The sequence below is a fragment of the Lissotriton helveticus genome, chromosome 4_1 (genome assembly GCF_964261635.1).
Source record: "Lissotriton helveticus chromosome 4_1, aLisHel1.1, whole genome shotgun sequence".
In the NCBI taxonomy this organism is placed as follows: domain Eukaryota; kingdom Metazoa; phylum Chordata; class Amphibia; order Caudata; family Salamandridae; genus Lissotriton; species Lissotriton helveticus.
Window position 1 is genome coordinate 1,640,149,860 of NC_136063.1, and position 17,947 is coordinate 1,640,167,806.

The following is a 17,947-nucleotide window of genomic DNA, read 5'->3' on the forward strand; positions in this document are numbered from 1 at the left end:
CGGATCCGATATCATCTGACTCCGCTGGGTGAGAATTTATTTTGTGCTATAACTGCCACCCAATACTTCTTTCAGAGATATTGGGGAATGACATGCAGATTTTGGTGCTTGACACACAAAAATCCATACGTCCTGGTATTTACAGGCATTTTCACCCGATAAATATTGGCAAGTTAGACCTTACAGGTTTTGTTTTATCTGGAGGATGCAGTATTTATCACAATACTCACAATGTCAATATGTGCAGTGAAATGATGGCTGGTCAACTTGTACTGAGGGTCCACAGATCATTGCAGGAGAGATGTAATTTTTCTGCTTATTTTAATCTGACTTCCATAGGCTGATTATAATGATTTTTTGTGTGTTTTGGTGTGGTTACAAATTCCATTTGTATTCGTCATGTTTGCAACCATACTATTGGTTTCATTTGAAAGAGCAAGACACCAAGGATTTAAGTGGGAATGAAAGTGTTATGGTGTGACCAGGTAGTATAAGGACTTAAATACCCTCTGCTGTTCAATAAAAGGATATTGCAAGTGGCATCGGAGAACCATGACCTTATAAAGGAACTCAGCCCTTCCTTTATATGGTCACAGAACTCCTCTGTTACTTGCACAATCCAAATAATGTATGTAATTGAGTACTTTATTCCATACATAACTCATTCTGTAGCATACATCGTTTTACCAACTTTCTGTTTCATAGCAAAAATACATGTAAAATGAATACTATTGTTTGTGTTTCTAAATGCACATTTTACTTAAAAGGACAGTGGCTATTCTCCTTATTTATAAAACAGAAATACCATAATTAACATATATAGATGATTTCCAGGTAGCAGAAATAGGTAGTGATTCAATACTGAATTCTGACACTGCTCATAAAAGTTCATGATATGCACAATTTCAGTTTTCAAATGGTATAATTTATTATTTTTAATGCAGACGTCTTTCTAATTAAATATTTTGCTACTTTATATACTGATATGCAATGCGCAAAAGTGAAGATGAATCGAGACAGCAGAACAAGAAATTAATTCCTTATCATTTAGGAAAAAGACAAATGTTTAAAAGTACCTGATTGTTGTGCAGTCTGCGATATCTGTTGACCTCTTTGTGCACTGTATGGAACGGAGGCCATTGGCCGGAACGTCTGGTTTGCTGAGGTAGGGTATTGCCCAGATGAGTAATAATACACAGGCATCTGCATGATGGAATAAATAACAAATAAGATCATCAGAAAAAACAGCTGGGAAAATTCCTTTTCTTTTAATTGAAAGGCTCATACATATTTCACTTTCCCGAATATATAGTTTAGTTTATTTGCGTTTTAAAAAGGGAGAATCAGCTATACAAGGATTTGGGGAAACATGAACGTTGTTCTGTATATGGATGATTAACCCTGGGAGTTATTGAGTGAGAGAAATTATGAAATGTCCCAGTGAGTAAGGCTATTTGAGAGACTAATGTGGGTGATAGCAAGCACACAAGAAACCGTGTATTATGCACCGTCACACCTCAGGCACTTTAAGCTCAAAACTCACATTCCTGTCACATCTAATTTCGACTCTATGCTCGACAATATTAACTTTTTGCAGCAGTATTTAGGTTATATTTATACACACACACAATATTAATGATCGACGTCTTGGAGCATCTCTTTCCTACTGTAGAGTACATTCACATGGAAGAGGTAACAATCTTAAATGAAAGCCAAGGAAGGAAGAACTTGACAGAAACGAGCACTGAAGAATAAGTATTTGTTGAAGTTTAATATGAATATCACAACCGAAGCAAAGTACAGGAAGGAGTATAAGTAAACATTTGGCAATGCATGCGTCTTTCAACGAGTTACATATCTGGAGTCTAGAAGCAAATCACATGTTGCATAAAAATAAACAGTATCTGAAAAGAAAGACATTTTGGGACAGGTCTGCAGAGTCAAAGTTACCCGATAGTCAAACTGATATCACATAAAATCAAACCAGCTGAAGGGGTGAAACAAAGATTCTGCCAATTTACAGACACTTTAAATCTATCAAGAGTCCAGATACACCTCCACTTTAATATTGCAAACAGTGCAGTAATCATACCACTTTTCTCTACTCCTATTTCATTTTGCACCAAGAAAAATTTAAAGAAACTGCCACTTAAAAATGCAGGCGAGACTACTAGTAATTACAAAGCAAACACAAGATGATGGACGGAGCCCGGAAACTTTTCAGACACTCACCCCCAGTCACAGATATGGGCTGAATTCATAATCATTCTTTAGCTCACTTCGCCACCTCAGTTCAGACCTAGCTATATACAAATCAGTCTTGACCCTGTGCCGCATGGAAACAGTCCAGCCCGAACTGCCAGGCTGGCTTGAATCCAGTGGCAAAATGAGCAAGGGACCCACGTCTGGGCATACCCTGCCAACTTAAGGTGAACAAAGCAAACACAAGGAGATGATTGATGGAGCGCTGACACTTTTCAGACACTCACCCCAGTCACATATCTGGGTTGAATTCATCATCGTTCTTTAGCTCACTTCGCCACCTCATTTCAGACCCAGCTATAGACCCCGCGGTGACGGGTTCAGCCCAGATCAGTGATGGGTGTGAGTGTCTGAAACGTTTCAGCACACCTGAACATTAGAACAAGGTGAGCCTGATACACAAACACTTTGCTGTGAGTTACTCTTGTAGTGCTTGTGGATTAGTCCTGTATCCAATGGACCAAATTCACAAAGAATTAGCTATGGCCCTCTTTTGGACTGCTCCTGGCATATTCCTTAGTTTCACGAGTACATCAGAAGTAATTATTGTGAGGAGCAATATTTCATTAATTTATTAGAAAAAGTTGGGAAACATTTGGTAGAACCGGATACTCTGTGGAATGCTTAGAGTAAACTCTTTGTGTAACAGTGCATCATATATTGTTAGTTCAGAAGAAGGAGCAGATAGGATCTAGAACTACAGAAAGTCTGCACTGATGTGTTAACTCTGCATGTTGATTAGTTGATTAATAGACCTCAAATTACTTATTGATACAGTATAAAACAGAATTACAGACGATATTGTCTCTATACCTGCTAAATGAGATTATATTAGATATATATTTGTAAGTTATATAATTCTCAATATCGTGGAGGATTGTTCGGGTATAAACAACACATATGGAATATGGGTTTCTTTGTTTTTGACAGTTTAATGAAAAGGTCATACAATGGTAAGGTTTTGCGTAAAATATTTAAAGTCAAGGGGAGAATCTCTCTTTGGTAAACCAGAAGAAGACTGGCTTACATCTGGATTCCAGTAGTAAGTCACGAATACGCCATACCTAATACTGGAATTCGGAGGTAAGTCAAGTGAGCTCCAAGAGAAAGTAGCAGCAAAATATTTCTGAATCGAGCCTGGTAGGTTTGTCTCCCCCAGTAAAATTCAATTTTGTGACCATATGATTCTAATAATAAGTTTGTTAACATACTGAGACGGTGCATCGGTGTAACATCTCTTAAGGTTGAATAGTCTTAATACACAGAAAGCTGTATTCAGGGACAATCATTGTGTGGTAGTAACACATTTTAATTATAAGTCACCCAAGGGTAATCATAAAATGTAAACCTTTTTTTATACAGGAAACTTAAACCTGTACCTCATAACTTGCCCTTAAACCCTTGCAATAATGAGTTCTCATAAACTGTCATTTTAGATATTTAATAATATTACAAAAGTGTATGTATATATGGCTTTGTATAGTTTGAACTTAGTCAAAAAACAGCAATTCATGGACAGGGTCAAATGTAAATATACTGTCAAAGCAGCTGGATTTAATATACAGTCGAGGCAGCTGGATTATAGGAGCTGAAAAGGACTATTGCTGCATCGTGATTTAGGGGCCCATTAGGATGGTGGGCGGATCGCCGCCGCCAGGTCGGCGGTAGCCACCGCCGGCCTGGCGGGGGCGATCCGCCTGCCATCCTTGCCGGAATGACGCCCCGCCATATTAGGATGGCTGGGGGGTCCGCGGTGGACGGAAAGACTTTCCGCCGCTTTTCCGCCCCGGTCGCCTTGCGACCAGGGTGGAAAAGGGTTTATATGGTGGCAGTGTCTATCAGACACCGCCAGCCATATCACCATGGGCATTTTCCAATGCCTTTCTTTGGTGGTAATGCCGTCACGGAAAGGCATGAGGAGTCTACTTTGGGGGCCCGTTGCAGGGGGTGGAGGGTGCACATGGTGGGTACCTATGGTACCCCCCTGCATTTCAAAGGACAACGAGGCAGGCACCGCGCGGTGCTTGTCACGTTGTGCTTTGAAATGCACAACATGTATTTTTTGACATTGCGGCGGGCGGTGCATTCAGCACCGCCCGCCGCAATATTAAAGATACAGGATGCACCCGCCACTGTGGCAGGCGCCTCCTAATTCCCCCCATGCGACCCCCGCCCTTATGGCGGGCGATCCCGTCATCCTAATAGCCCCCTTAGCGTCTTTAAAGAGGGTCATTTTCAGCTCTGTCCGAACTTGGAGTAGGGTAGGGGTACTGCCGAGTGGTAAATAGATGTTCCAGATTCTCCATGCATAGATGGAGAGGGCTTACTTCCTAATTTATTTTCTCCACTTTTTCTTCTCCATTAAGATGTCCTGACTGGGGGCGTGTTGAGAACCACCAGATTTGGTAAGCACATTTTCTAAATAGTCAGGGATGTTGGTTGTGATGCATGCTAAAATTGCATATTTTAACCACAGTTGTACATGACATTAGTGTAGTATACATTAAGGCAACTTCCACCACAGGAGGTTGCATGATCACTATTTAGACAGTTATAGCTATGTTTTCGAATTGTGTACGTCCTTTACTGAAAACATGACAAGTGAAATTTTTAAAAAATGTAATGTTTTTAAAACTAAGCAGTTTTTCGAGATTGTTATGATTGAGGGCATGTGTTTGCTTTCAGGCAAAATACAAATATGCAGAAACGAAAAGGCCAAGAAAATACAAGCAAGAAAAGCCAGGAAATACACGTATTGACCAAAGTCACTATTTTTTTGGGCATAGTAAAAAAGTGCTGTAATTTGGCAGGGGAAATTAGAATAATGTGTCTTCTGCGCAAGTACTTTCAAAAGAAAGTAGGATGACCCAGAAACACAAGGGATTGAGAGGTTGAGTTAAATGATTCAACAACAATTACATAGAGATGTTGTGTATCAATATTTTTAAATATTGCAAACACATTTTACAAAGTGGCTATCCCTCTCCGGACCCGCATCCGCCAGGCAAACAGAGGAGGCCGCTCTTTCTCCCACCACACAGCTAAAACTTGAAACACCCTCCCCTTGCACGTCAGAGCCTACCCATCATCCCAGCTGTTCAGGAAGTACCTCAAGACCTGGATGTTTAACCAACAGGTACAGGCAGAGTGATCTCTCAGATTGATCCTACAGCACCTTGAGGCCCACACGGGTGAAGCAGCCGCGATCTACAAATCCTGATTGATTGATTGACTATGTAACTAAGGCCCTCATTACAACATATGCAGGGACACCACATTGGTAAACTTCCACAATTAAATAATTATATAGCTTGGTACGATAATGCTGAGATGAGGGATTTCTGCTGAATTACACGTTTCCCTTGAGGAATGGGAAATATGTAAATCAATGAATGTTTCTGCACCTATTTCCAGAGATTTTCCTATATCCATTCTCTTTTCACCCAAGTACATCTTGTCAGGTTTTAACTGACGAAATTGGTTTGGAAAAGAAATAGGGTGCACACTATTCCCGTACATTTCAGAATCCTAAATTGGCTATGAACCCGTTTTCATTGCCAAATTGAAATTACTGCACATCTTTCAAAGTGGTCCTAAAACTCTTCTTGTGTGAGACGCCCTTAATCATGCATCTTTCCTTCCTTAAAAAGTATGTTTACTGGCAGTTAATACAAAGTCATATTACCGAATAATAAATGCTGTAGTCTTAGAAAAGTGGCGTAACCCTCGTGGCCCTGTACAGCGTTATCTTTTTGAGTAAATTATATAAATGTGCATAATTGAATGTACATTTAAAAAATAGCATACTCTCTAGATCTATCTAATAGTGTAACCCTATTAAAGTAGGGCTTCTCATGTTATGTTATGTCAGACATATTTGCAGAGTACCCGAAGGTGTCCTGGCGCTAGGTATTGTATGTACAAAGAGATCTAGGGAAAAGGCATAGTTGTTGAATAGCCAGGTTTTCAATTGTTTCCTGAATGTAAGCAGATGAGTTGCGGATCTAATGTGAAATGGTAGTGCATTCCATGCTTTGATTGAGCCTATGATGAGACTTCTGCCACCCCAGATTGCTTTTTTCAATTTGGAACCAAGAGGGGTTTTGATCCAAAACAGTGCAGAGCTCTGTTTGGTTCGTACCATTTGAGCTTCTGCCTAAGGTAATGGGGTCCTATATTATGAAGAGCCTTAAAGGTAGCACATAAGGCCTTAGATTTGAAAGGCTGCCTGTTTGGAAGCCAATGTATTTTCCATATTTCAGATGCCACAGACGTGAATTTAGGAATGCCTGAGAGAATTCTGCCTGCTGCATTTAGGAACATTTGCAACTGCTGCTGTTGTAAATTCAGAAGTCAGTTGCAGTAATCTAGTTTAGAAAACACCAGTGATATCACTACTGGTTATTGTGATTCATACAGAATGAACCACAGAATAAATTTTTATTATCCTCAAAGTGAGGAAGGTATAAGAGGTGATTGAGTTTACATAGTCTTTAAAATTGAGTTTATTATCCACTAGGATGCCTAGATTTTAGTTTTTTTCACTCGTGGTGGTACGGAGCCAAGTTCTTCCGTCCACCATGATGGTCATCAAAAGGATGCGCAGTTTCCAAATAGGATAACTTCAGTTTTACCTGAATTTAACTTCAGGCAATGATTGTTTATCTAAGTGCTGATAGTACGCATACAGTTGTAGAATCTGTGTCCGTGTCCTGGTTGGAGAGTGACACAATGATGTATGTGATCAGTATAAGAAATCAGTGAGAACCAAACAATCTTATCACAGAAGCCAGGGAGAACATGTACACATTAAAGAGTGTGGGGCCCTTGCGATCCCCGCAAGGGTGTGAAAAAGGTTTTGATTCAAATGGGTACAAGGTAACCATTTGTTTTCTGTTGAAAGAAAGGATCGCAACAGAGCAATTGCAGTACCCAGCACCCCTATTCTGGCTAAGCAGTCCATCAGTAGATCATGATGGACCGCATCAAATGCTGCGGAGCGATCTAATAATACCAAGGCAGCATTTTTACCTGCATCAAAGGCTTCTGTGGACTTAATCAGAGCCAGCTCCATGCTATGTCCACAGCACAAGCTTGTGTGGCATCTACATGCAGATTAGTTGGAATAAACTCTGCAAGTTGTATGTTCATGGTCTTTTCCACCAATTTTGCAGGAAATGGGAGCCTCAGTATAGGGCGTAAAGTATTTGGGTCATTAGGATTAAGATTTGTTTCTTTTTATTAGTGGCAATATTGAAGCCACTTTCCACTCTTTTGGGAAGAGACCCCTTTTGAACATCATATTAAAGCAAGAGGTGACGTTTTCTGCTATAGTTCTTTTGGCAAGTTGTTTTGCATTTTCAATCTATCAGGTTAATTAGGTTGATTTTTCACTATGAAGAAGTGTTTTATATTCAGATAGGCACTATTTGTATTTGATTCTTTCCTCCAAAGGCGTTCTTGACAGTTACATCTTTGTTACTACTCTTAAAGAGTGTCTGAATACGAAGGCACAGTGGGTTGCTGGAGTTTGGTACACACTGAAGTATCTGCCTAACCTGGAGCCATCTGGAATATAAGGACATAGCCGCTCTTAAGTCCTCTGGATATTTGGCTTGAGAAGTGGCAAGCAGGTGCATGAGTTGATTTGGTTGGGACTGGGTTTTTATGTAGAAGGGTAGCTTCGAATATAACTGCATGATGGTCAGACCATGTTAAAGGCAATGCGACTTGGTATTTAACTGAGGTGTAATTGGTAAAGAGGCCGTCCAGCATATGCCCAGCGTCATGTGTTTGCCCTTGCACCACTTGATCAAGGCACGCGCTGGTCTTGATATATGAAGCATGACTTTGTGTAAATAGGAGGTGCCTGGTTCCTACGCCACAGGCGCCGTACTGGAAAGGACCTTTCTGGTTTTTATTGAATTTATTTGTTCCATTTTCCCTTTTATTTAAAAAAAAAAACAATTCCAGTACAGCTCTTTCACAGGGGAGCCTGTGAATAGAGCTGTGGTTGCTGGACCCCAGTTCTTCACACCCTATATAACTTGCCCATCTGTTTTAGCACGATACGAGGTGCCGATTGGCCATGCCCACCTCAATATCGAAGGGGTTTTAAACAGGGCTAAAGCATGTTGTCCACGCAGCTCTAAGTAATGAATAGATGACCAGGTAACAACCACGCTGCTTTCATTTCCTTATAAGGACAACTTTGTGCAAATAGGAGATGCCTGGCTCCTACAAAGCTGGCACCATACTGGAAAGGAAATTTCCAGTTTTAATTGGATACAGCACTCACATGACTTGTGAAGCTAAGTGTGCAAGTAATGAAATACAAATAAATAAAATAATGTGATAAAAAAATCGCCATATCTCATGACTACTAAAAAGGACCTTAACTGGAACCAATTGACTTTATTGCACCATATTCACAACCCATTGAAGTGGCAAAGACTTATATCAATAGAAGGTGAATACATTTTTAACCACCTGTTTCAAAAACTGAACATTTTCACTGATCAGTAACCAGGTTCATCAGCATGAGATTATCCCAATCCTTATTGCCTGAATAGTCAATTTGATTACTGTTCCATGGGTGGAAGAGCAACCCTTGTCACTAGGGAATACTCAGGTTTCATTTGACCTATTACATGCATATATCCCGCTAGACACTGAGTGAAGCAGTAGCAGGGGCCCTTGCTCCACTCACTGGGCATCAGTGAGTCCACTGGTTCCCAGGTACTCTGCAGTGTTTTTAAGGGAGAAATCATTGGGAATCCCTAGTCCCAGACTGAACATCATGTGAAGCTACCACCAATTCTAGGCCGGGGGGCACCGCCAAGAGCCTGCATGTGTATGTTAGCCGAACTTGTGTACCCATGACGTTTTGTTTTTTACTTTTTAAGAGACCCCCTGAATGTAATATTATAGCATCTTGAGACACACTTGTTGTGCAACAGGTCACACAATTATATCTTATTCTAAATTATACAATAATATATTTGCAAACAGAAACATTTGGATTCCTCACTATGATCAACTAAAATTGTACCTGGCAAATAGCCTTCTGATTACTAAGAATAGGGGACAGAAGTTGCCCAGTACAGATGCTTGCTGTTGCTGTTTGCGACAGACAAAACCTGCTGTGAATCTTGAGAGTATACCTACACTATATGCAGACATCAGAATAGAAAACAATGTGATATTCTAACTATAATCTTTGCTATCCAACTTGGAATCAGATGAAAATTGTTCATCCAATGAGTGAGGAACCGGACAGTAACGCTAATGAGTAGGTGCACAATTTTCAACTGCAATATTAACCTGCATACTGTGGGTCAAGCCTTACTGCGTGTATTTAAATGTTGAGAAAAGGGGGATGTACTAAGGTAATTTGTAAATACTCTTGGGTGGTACTTGTCCCCATTTCCCAGGGAATGTATATATGTGTTAAGCAACTATTGAAATTATAAGTGCTGAGTACCCTAATAGCCATTTGTTGGAAATGTGTCCTTTCTGCAAGATCACCCAGTATTTTTGTGCCTTTTTCCTGAACCCTATATTTGCTGGCTGTAGAACTCTGTGAACTTCACCCTTTCTAACCAGGCATAAAGTGCTTGCGTTCTCCCGTTTAAACATGATAAAATTGTCAAACACCCGATTGATACATTTGAATTACTCCACTCCACTAGTATATAGTACTACATGTACCCTGTACCTGTAAATTAAATGCTACTGGTGAACTGCAGCATAAAGCATGTCTCCAGGACTGCCACTAAAGGCGGCGTCTGCAGTTTTTTGTAATTAGCACGTTTTATTGATTTTCTGTTTGACACGAGATAGTACTTCAACAAGGGTCACCCTAGGATCCCTGGGAACCTGGTGTAATAACTATAACAAAAAACACTTTGTCCCTGGTAAAAATACTTTTGAAGCAAAGAACCATATAGTGAATAAGGAGTTTATGAAAAACAATTTTCAGACACATAGTGGCACCCTGATTGTTTGTGCAAAACAAACATGCTTGGTGTTCTCTTTTGAGTTGATACAATAATGTGATACAATTTGATCAACAAGTGTATCTACAAACATAAGAACAGCATGGTCCGTTACACCAAGTTCTCAACAATCATATAAAATCTGTGTTTTGAACATTGATGGTGTTTCAATCGCAATATAAAGGGCGGGGTCATCATCAGTACTCTGGGGGATAGAACGAGTCAGAGAGAGAGATTATGAATGTTAATGTATAGGTTAAAGGAAAGGATCCATGGTGACAAGCTCCAAGAACAGGGTGACTGGAAATGGCCTAAGCTGGAAATATATTGGACACCCCAGGGGGCTCCAATCAGCACGCAGAGGGAAGCGTGTTCGACATGTAGGTTCTGAGGGGCTGCTAAAATATGTGGTGCTCTGAAAATTACTTCTTTGAATTCTGTCAAGCTCCAATCTTCCATCGTTCTAAGGTGTGTAGCTAACACTTTGAAATGGCAAAACTGTGGTATTAAGCATTGTATAAACATATTGTAATTAAAAAATAAATTAATAAGCAAAGTGTGTCACCAAGGTCGATAGGGACATAGACAACGGTCATGTATAGCAAAGGAGACATACTATACACCCTTTAAAGAGTAGACAGCACTTGGAATGTACATCACTGGCACAATTTTTACACAAGGGTTCAGGGCTCTATTTACAAGGTAAACATCAAAGGCCCGCTTTGCGCATTATTCCTTTCAGGGATCCCCATGACTCACCCAGGAAACTTAAACCTCGGACATCTGTGGTCAGTCTGCTCCCCTAACTTGCTATATATCCATATAACAATCAAAGGAGAGATGTGACAACAATACCAAAGGCACAATAGGATATAAAGTCGTGTGGTGTTGAGACATTGTGGGCAGATCAGTGAATCGTGGGCTTGACTTGCAAAGATGGTACACAAAGTACTCACTGCTCTTTGCACACTGACAGGTTTACGATCCTTCCTTCACTTTGTGCAGCCACAGATGTTCGACAGTGTGTAAACACAAAATGCCCATTCTGCAGGATTTACAGTTTCCTGTATTGTTAATTATAATGATTCCATTTTGCAAATTATATGGAATGCTTGTGAACCCAGGGATGAAGACTTGCGAGGGACAGCAGACTTCCATCCTCGCATAATTTCAAAATGCCATTATTTTCTTAATTCTGACCTTGTACCTTATGGGCAGAGGAGCTGCAAACAGTACATGGGCCACATTTAGAAAAAAAAACATTGCAAGCAGCAAAGAAATTACAGGGAGAATGCTGTAGTCCTTTGGACCAATAACTGTACTTCCCAGATGTAAACATCCAACATTCTAACGAAGCAAAGCTGTCTGTCACAGACCGCTTTCACTTTTAAAAAGGCTACCACCTGCTTTGACAGATCCATATTCTGCAATGTTTTTACTGCAATTGTGAAATTCCAGATGCAAATAATTGATCAAATTTTTTGCAAACTAAAATCAGGAATGGTATGAACTTTTTCACCCCCTACAACTTTCAATATGCAAGGTTTTGCAAAAGATACTTTGCTAGCAAGAAAGACTTTTCTTGCTGACAAAGTATTCTTTGGGCCATAAGGAGCGGAGAGTTGCGAGTGACTGTACGCTGCTCTGTTATTTCCCGCACTTTACCTGATCGAATTTTTAAAGCTTTCTTATTGTTTTAAAACTGTGTCTGCCACATTGCTTTTAAAATCGAATCTAAATGAAGGTACAACCGCATTGCCACACTCACCATGCATCACTTGTGAAACCCGTTAGGACAACTTAGGCCGCCATTTTGGGCAGGACACGCTCTTGTTGTTTGGGCCACTTCACGTAAAAATGCACGCTGCGCGGACGCCTGTGCTATTAGGAGCGGAGAGTTGCGAGTGATTGTACGCTGCTCTGTTATTACCCGCACTTTACCTGATCACATCTTTAAAGCGTTCTTATTGTTTTTAAACTGTGTCTGCCACATTGCTTTTCAAATTGAATCTAACTGAATGTACGACCGCATTGCTGCACTCACCAGGCATCACTTGTGAAACATGTTTGGACAACTTAAGCAGCCATTTTGGGCAGGATGCGCTCTAGTTGTTTGGGCACTTCACTTAAAAATGCACGCAGCCCAGACGCGCCGCTGGCATGCCAAAGGCGCACCTAAGGCAAGCCCGTCTGTGCCCGTCAGTGTCCCAGAAGAGGCCAGCGCCAGCCCCGCTGCCCGTTTTCCGATGGAGATGCCAGATTGTCGCTTGTTTTATAGTCGTGCTGAACTGTCAGCAGTAGGTTCACACTGTGGTAAGTGTGGGAGACATTGGATGGTTTTAGATAATCTTAGTAGGAGTTACGACAATTACAATTTTAGTTTTTGCACAGAACTGGCAGCTCGTATCCATCCCACTCTTCCCCCTATAGACACCTCAAAAAGGCACTGCATTCGGGCGGCCTTAATCAATACCCGCTCTTTAGTAAAACATGCCCTGGACATTTTTTAGCTCCTTTGGGATGAGCCGCTCGATTTATTATTTATAACAGAGACGTGGCTCAATGAGTTTTCTACCCCAGTTAATGAATTCGCCATCCAGGGGGGGGGGGGGGGACAAAATAGCCAGGGCTGACCTCAAAGTGGGAAAAGGTGGAGGTATAGCTGTGGTGTTTTGGGACACTTGGGTTTTTACCCGTGGGGAGACTCAGGGTATTGGGGATGGGGAGGCACTTGATTTTCCCATCCTTATATCCCCCCACTTCCCGTTGGGTGGCACATTGGTGTATAGACCCCCAGCCCTACTGGAGCCTTTTTGAAATCTCTAGATGAGGTCATTGTTCTCAGGACTTTGCGCTTTTCAAATTTCTTACTTCTTGGGGACTTTAATATTCATTTGGATAGCACAGAGAAAAGTGACACTAGGGAATTTTGTGATTCACTCAACCTGGCTCAACTCACCCAATGGATTATCTCGCTGTCACATAGTAGGGGGCACATTTTAGACCCGGTCTGCTCCAAATTCCCTTTATGTGTCAAGGAACCCCTTTGAGTTTCCTAGTCGGATCATTTTTTGATCCATTTCTCATGAACCATTCAGATGCCTTATTCTGCTAAGGGACATTACCAAGGCAGACCTTATCAAAGAATCGACCCTTCTGCGCTGAATAGAGTCCTGTCCGACACACGTCCAACCTCTACCAAGGATTTGGGTGGTGCTTTAGAGAGTTTCACTACCTGGATTTTACAGGCAGTGGAATATTTATCCCTGCCCCTCTCTACTAAGCGAGTAAGAAATGCCCCCTCTAAACCTTGGTATTCTAGCAAGGTTAAGGAGCTAAAACAGATCTGTAAAAAATTGGAGCGAAGCTGAACACGGGCCTACTGCCCCCTGGCTAAAGCAGCATTATAGAAGGCTCAGAGAGAATATTATGCTGCTATTAGGCAGTCTGAAAGCAGTTATTGTGCGGAGCGCATTGCCATGTCTAGGAACAAATCCAAGGACATTTTTTCAATCATCCTGAGCTTTTTAACTCCCGGTGCAGATCGCATTGCCCTCCCTGCCTTTGACACATGGTGCAAGAAGCTGTCCTGTGTCTTCATTGATAAGATCCAGGATAATTTTGGGATTAGTACCCCCGGACAGGTGGGTTCTTCCATCCAGAATACCCCAGTCTCTGATTCCTCTTTCTCTTCTCTGATGGGTTTTTCTCCCATTGCCCCGCATTACTCACTGTTCATCCTTAAATAAATGATATTGGGTTCTCCAGCCGACCCTTGTCTGGCTAGGCTGCAAGCGGCGGCTGCTGAGGTGGTCAACCCTGAGGTTAACACAATCATTAATATGTCGCTTCAGACTGCCACAGTCCCACTTGAGTGGAAACAGGCCAAACTGCTACGGCTATTAAAAAAGCCTTCTTTAGACCCCTCAACGCTGGCTAGTTACCGACCTATTTCTCTTCTCCGGGCTGTGGCAAAAGTGTGTGAGAAAGCGTTTTAAAAACAGCTGGCCAATTTTATTGAGACATCTGGCGCTCACCACCCAGCTCAATTGGGATTCAGGGCCACTTATAGCACAAAGACAGACCTTGTTGAGATGTTGGAGGCTATTAGAGAATGTTTGGACGCAGGCGGCAGAACGGCTCTGATCTTATTGGATCTCTCTGCGGCCTTTGATACGGTGCCCCTTCGCCAACTACATGCCCGTCTTTCAAGCACTGGCGTAACAGGTCTGGAATGGGATTGGCTTAAATAATTTCTAAAGGATAGAACACAGCAGGTTGGTTGCCTCCGTTCTCCTCTGCCCCAAGAAAGGTGACCATGGAAGTTCCGCAGGGCTCCACTCTGAGTCCCCTTCTCTTCAATCTATATGTTACTCCCCTGATCTATCTAGCAGAGGAGCTGGGAGCTAAGATTATAGCTTATGCAGATGATACACAGCTCCTCTTCACGTGGAAGGAAAACGACTTGTCCCCGGATCGAGCTAAAAACTGCCTTTCAGCCATTTTTAAATGGCTTGCACTGGCTCAGCTTAAGTGCAATAAGGACAAGTCGGAGGTACTTCTGTATGGATCTTTTCCCCCACAATTTAGGGAGTCTCTTTGGCCCACAGAGAACCCTATGCCTAATTTGGTTGACAATCCTGTCAAGAATCTGGGAGTCTGGTTCAGTGAGGACCTACGGTTTTCTACGCATATAAAAAAAACTTGGCGGAGTGTGCTTTGGCACATTGAAATCGCTCAGGAAGTTCCTTCCACTGCTACCCAGGCCAGCCAATAAATAGTGACACGTGCCCTTATCTTGTCACGCATTGACTATGCCAATGCACTGTATATTGGCCTGCCTGGATACTAGCTGAAAAAATTGAAAACGATACAAAATGCCGCAGCTAGAGCTCTGCTGGGCATCTCAGGAAGATCGAGTATAAAACAAAATCTACAGGACCCACACTGGCTTCCTGTGGCTCAACGTGTCCAGTTTAAAGCCCTCATTCTTGCCCATGGAGCTCTTCACGGATCTGGGCAGCCCTATCCTAGGAGACGCTTTGGTTTTTACGTCCCCCAAAGACAATTGCGATCAGCCGCGCAGCATCTAGCAGTGATACCCCACTTTCGCCTTACTTGAATGGGGGGCAGTTCTTTATCTTTTAAGGCATCTGAAGCCTGAAATTCCCTTCCATATGAACTGCAGAATACACAAGACCCCAGGCAGTTTAAGAAGCAGGTAAAGACCCTGCTTTTTAATTAATCCATAGTTTCCCTCAGCTCCGCTGCATTGGCAGGTGGCTCCAGCACCGGGTCACTCTTGGGTATCCGTGCACAATATAAGTGTTCATAACATAACATTGTGATTCTGTGTTTTACAGATGCAAAGCCTATGATTTTGTGAGTCTCAGGTATCGTGCCCAAAAAATACTTTTGTACATTGGAAATAAAGTCCTCAACTTGTTTCAAAAACATTTACATATCTTAACTCCTTGGAGAACAAATTCAAAATATGATATCCAAAAAACACTGCAGAAGTTAGCATGTAGGTGAGAGACAGAGGGTAGAAATGAAACGCAGAGGGAGAGAAGTGGAGGTAGGGTGAGTGAAGACAAAGAATGAAGGAGAGGAAGAAATCATATATGACTATTAAAAAATATTATGTATGTTCAAATGTTGGTTCACAAATTTGAAGATGATATCATCTTTATCATTGCCAAACTTTATTGTCAACCTCTAAGGTATCAAAAAAGCATAAATGTATAATGATTTGTGACCTATAATGCTGACATTTAGGACTGATGCCTACAGGAAATAACATAATCTGTCTCCCTTCACTCTTACTCTTTCTTTATCTCCTGCTCTCCCACCTGTGTAATTGCACTATGTTTTCTGTTAACATTACAAGCTAAGACCCACTAAACAGTTGACATCTAATATCGTGTTTCTGTTATTCATCGTGACTCTTCTGAAAGTCCAGCTAGATTATACTCATCAAACATCAGTATACCTTTTACCAATGAAAAGAATGTAAAAGAACTACTATGAGGGTATATACAGTATCCATTATGGATGTTTCCAGGCTTGCATCCAAAATTATATGGAGGTAAATGTATCCAGAAGTCAATAATCAAGAAAATTCAATTGCTACATATGCATTCAAAACATTGAAATGACTTAAAGCCTGATTACGAGTTTGGTGGATGAGATACTCGGTAAAAAAAAAACTTGATGGATGCCCAGTCCATCATATTACAAGTTAAATAGGATATAATGATATAGTGTGACAGAGTAACCCTGTCCGCCAAACTCGTAAGCAGGCCCTTAGTCATAAAAGTAAGACCTCAAATGTAGACAAATCTTCAGAGTTGCTTATATTATTTTAGTTAACATTTAATTTTGTATTGTGGCAACGATGTTTATACATCAGCAAACAAATGAAAGCTTTCGTTATAGAGCATCTACTTCCAACACTGGTACATTTTCAAACTAGAAAATCTCATATCTGTCCAGAGACCCATATCATGTAGTAACATATACTTTACATCAGTGATACATTGAGAGCTGTTTTGTGATTGTTGTTCCAATGGTATTAAAAGAACTACCTTTGAGCATGAAATGTACCAGGAGCAATTAAACAATTATGCACTTTATACAGTATTCCATAGTATGATGAATGTAAGTATTGCTGAAAGCAAGATACTTTTTAAATGGACCTAATGACTGAATTGGAGAGGGTTTTTCAGGCTGCATCAGTTTAATGAAACCCCATTCATGCTGCATCAGTTTAATAAGAACCCATTGTGCATAGGAGGCCACAATAACACCTTTCTAGTTATGGTTACATCCCAGTTTCCATTGAAAAGGCATTTTCTGTTTTCTTAATAACCTTGAAGCCATTTGAAATTTCTGTACAATTTTTTTGCCCATAAATATCACTGACATTCACTATTTATAGTTATTTCAATTAACTATAACTCACCTCCCATGTACAGTGTTGTGGTCAAAGATGTAATTTCAGATGTGGTATTGATTTTAACAATAATCTGATAGATTGTGTCATAAGCAGTTGCATGACGAGGGAGTGAGCTATAGTTAATGGTAACTGTAACTGGTGAATTTCAGTGTCTTCTTTAGCTTAAAATGTTACGTTTAAACTGACATTTTCACCTTACTATAACACCACTTTAACCATTTTTATCAGTACATTTCTGAGATTCTTTAACAGAAAATAAGACATTGTTACCATTCCTACCATCCCTGGCTTTAACTTCACTTTAAACCTTTTTTTTCATCGAATTTATAGCTTTTTTTTAATGTAGATTAACATTTTATCACCATGTATAACTATACCAACCCGCCCCTGCTACGCCCTCCACCCAACCCCCAGTAAGCAGCAAACCCCCACCACACACAGCTTTCAACCATGTGCAGTGTGGGGGATGGGCAGGGCCTAGCTTGTGGCCAGTTTCTGTGCCCATTCCTCGCAGGCAGCCAATGCCAACCACAGACCAGAATCATAGCTGTCCAGCTATACATATATTTTAAACAAATTTTTCAAAACTACTGAACCGATTTACACAAAATCACAAAAAGTTAGCCTTTTGGGTAAAGATCCAGCTTTCTGCCAAATATGGTGGAATTCAGTTCCACCCTGGGAAACACTTAATAAGAGTGGCTGGTGCCTGCGTCGCCCCTCAAAATGG

General features: G+C 41.1%; 1 protein-coding gene across 6 annotated transcripts in view; it reads right to left on the bottom strand.

Moving 5' to 3' along the window:
• The window catches only part of ARPP21 (cAMP regulated phosphoprotein 21), a 344,186-nt gene that overhangs the window by 126,966 nt on the left and 199,273 nt on the right, over nt 1–17,947 (bottom strand). For all 6 annotated transcript variants that reach the window (XM_078688292.1, XM_078688289.1, XM_078688294.1 and 3 more), the window contains one exon: nt 1,077–1,203. In XM_078688292.1, coding sequence (XP_078544418.1) covers nt 1,077–1,203 — 127 coding nt within the window. The remainder of the gene's footprint in view (nt 1–1,076; nt 1,204–17,947) is intronic.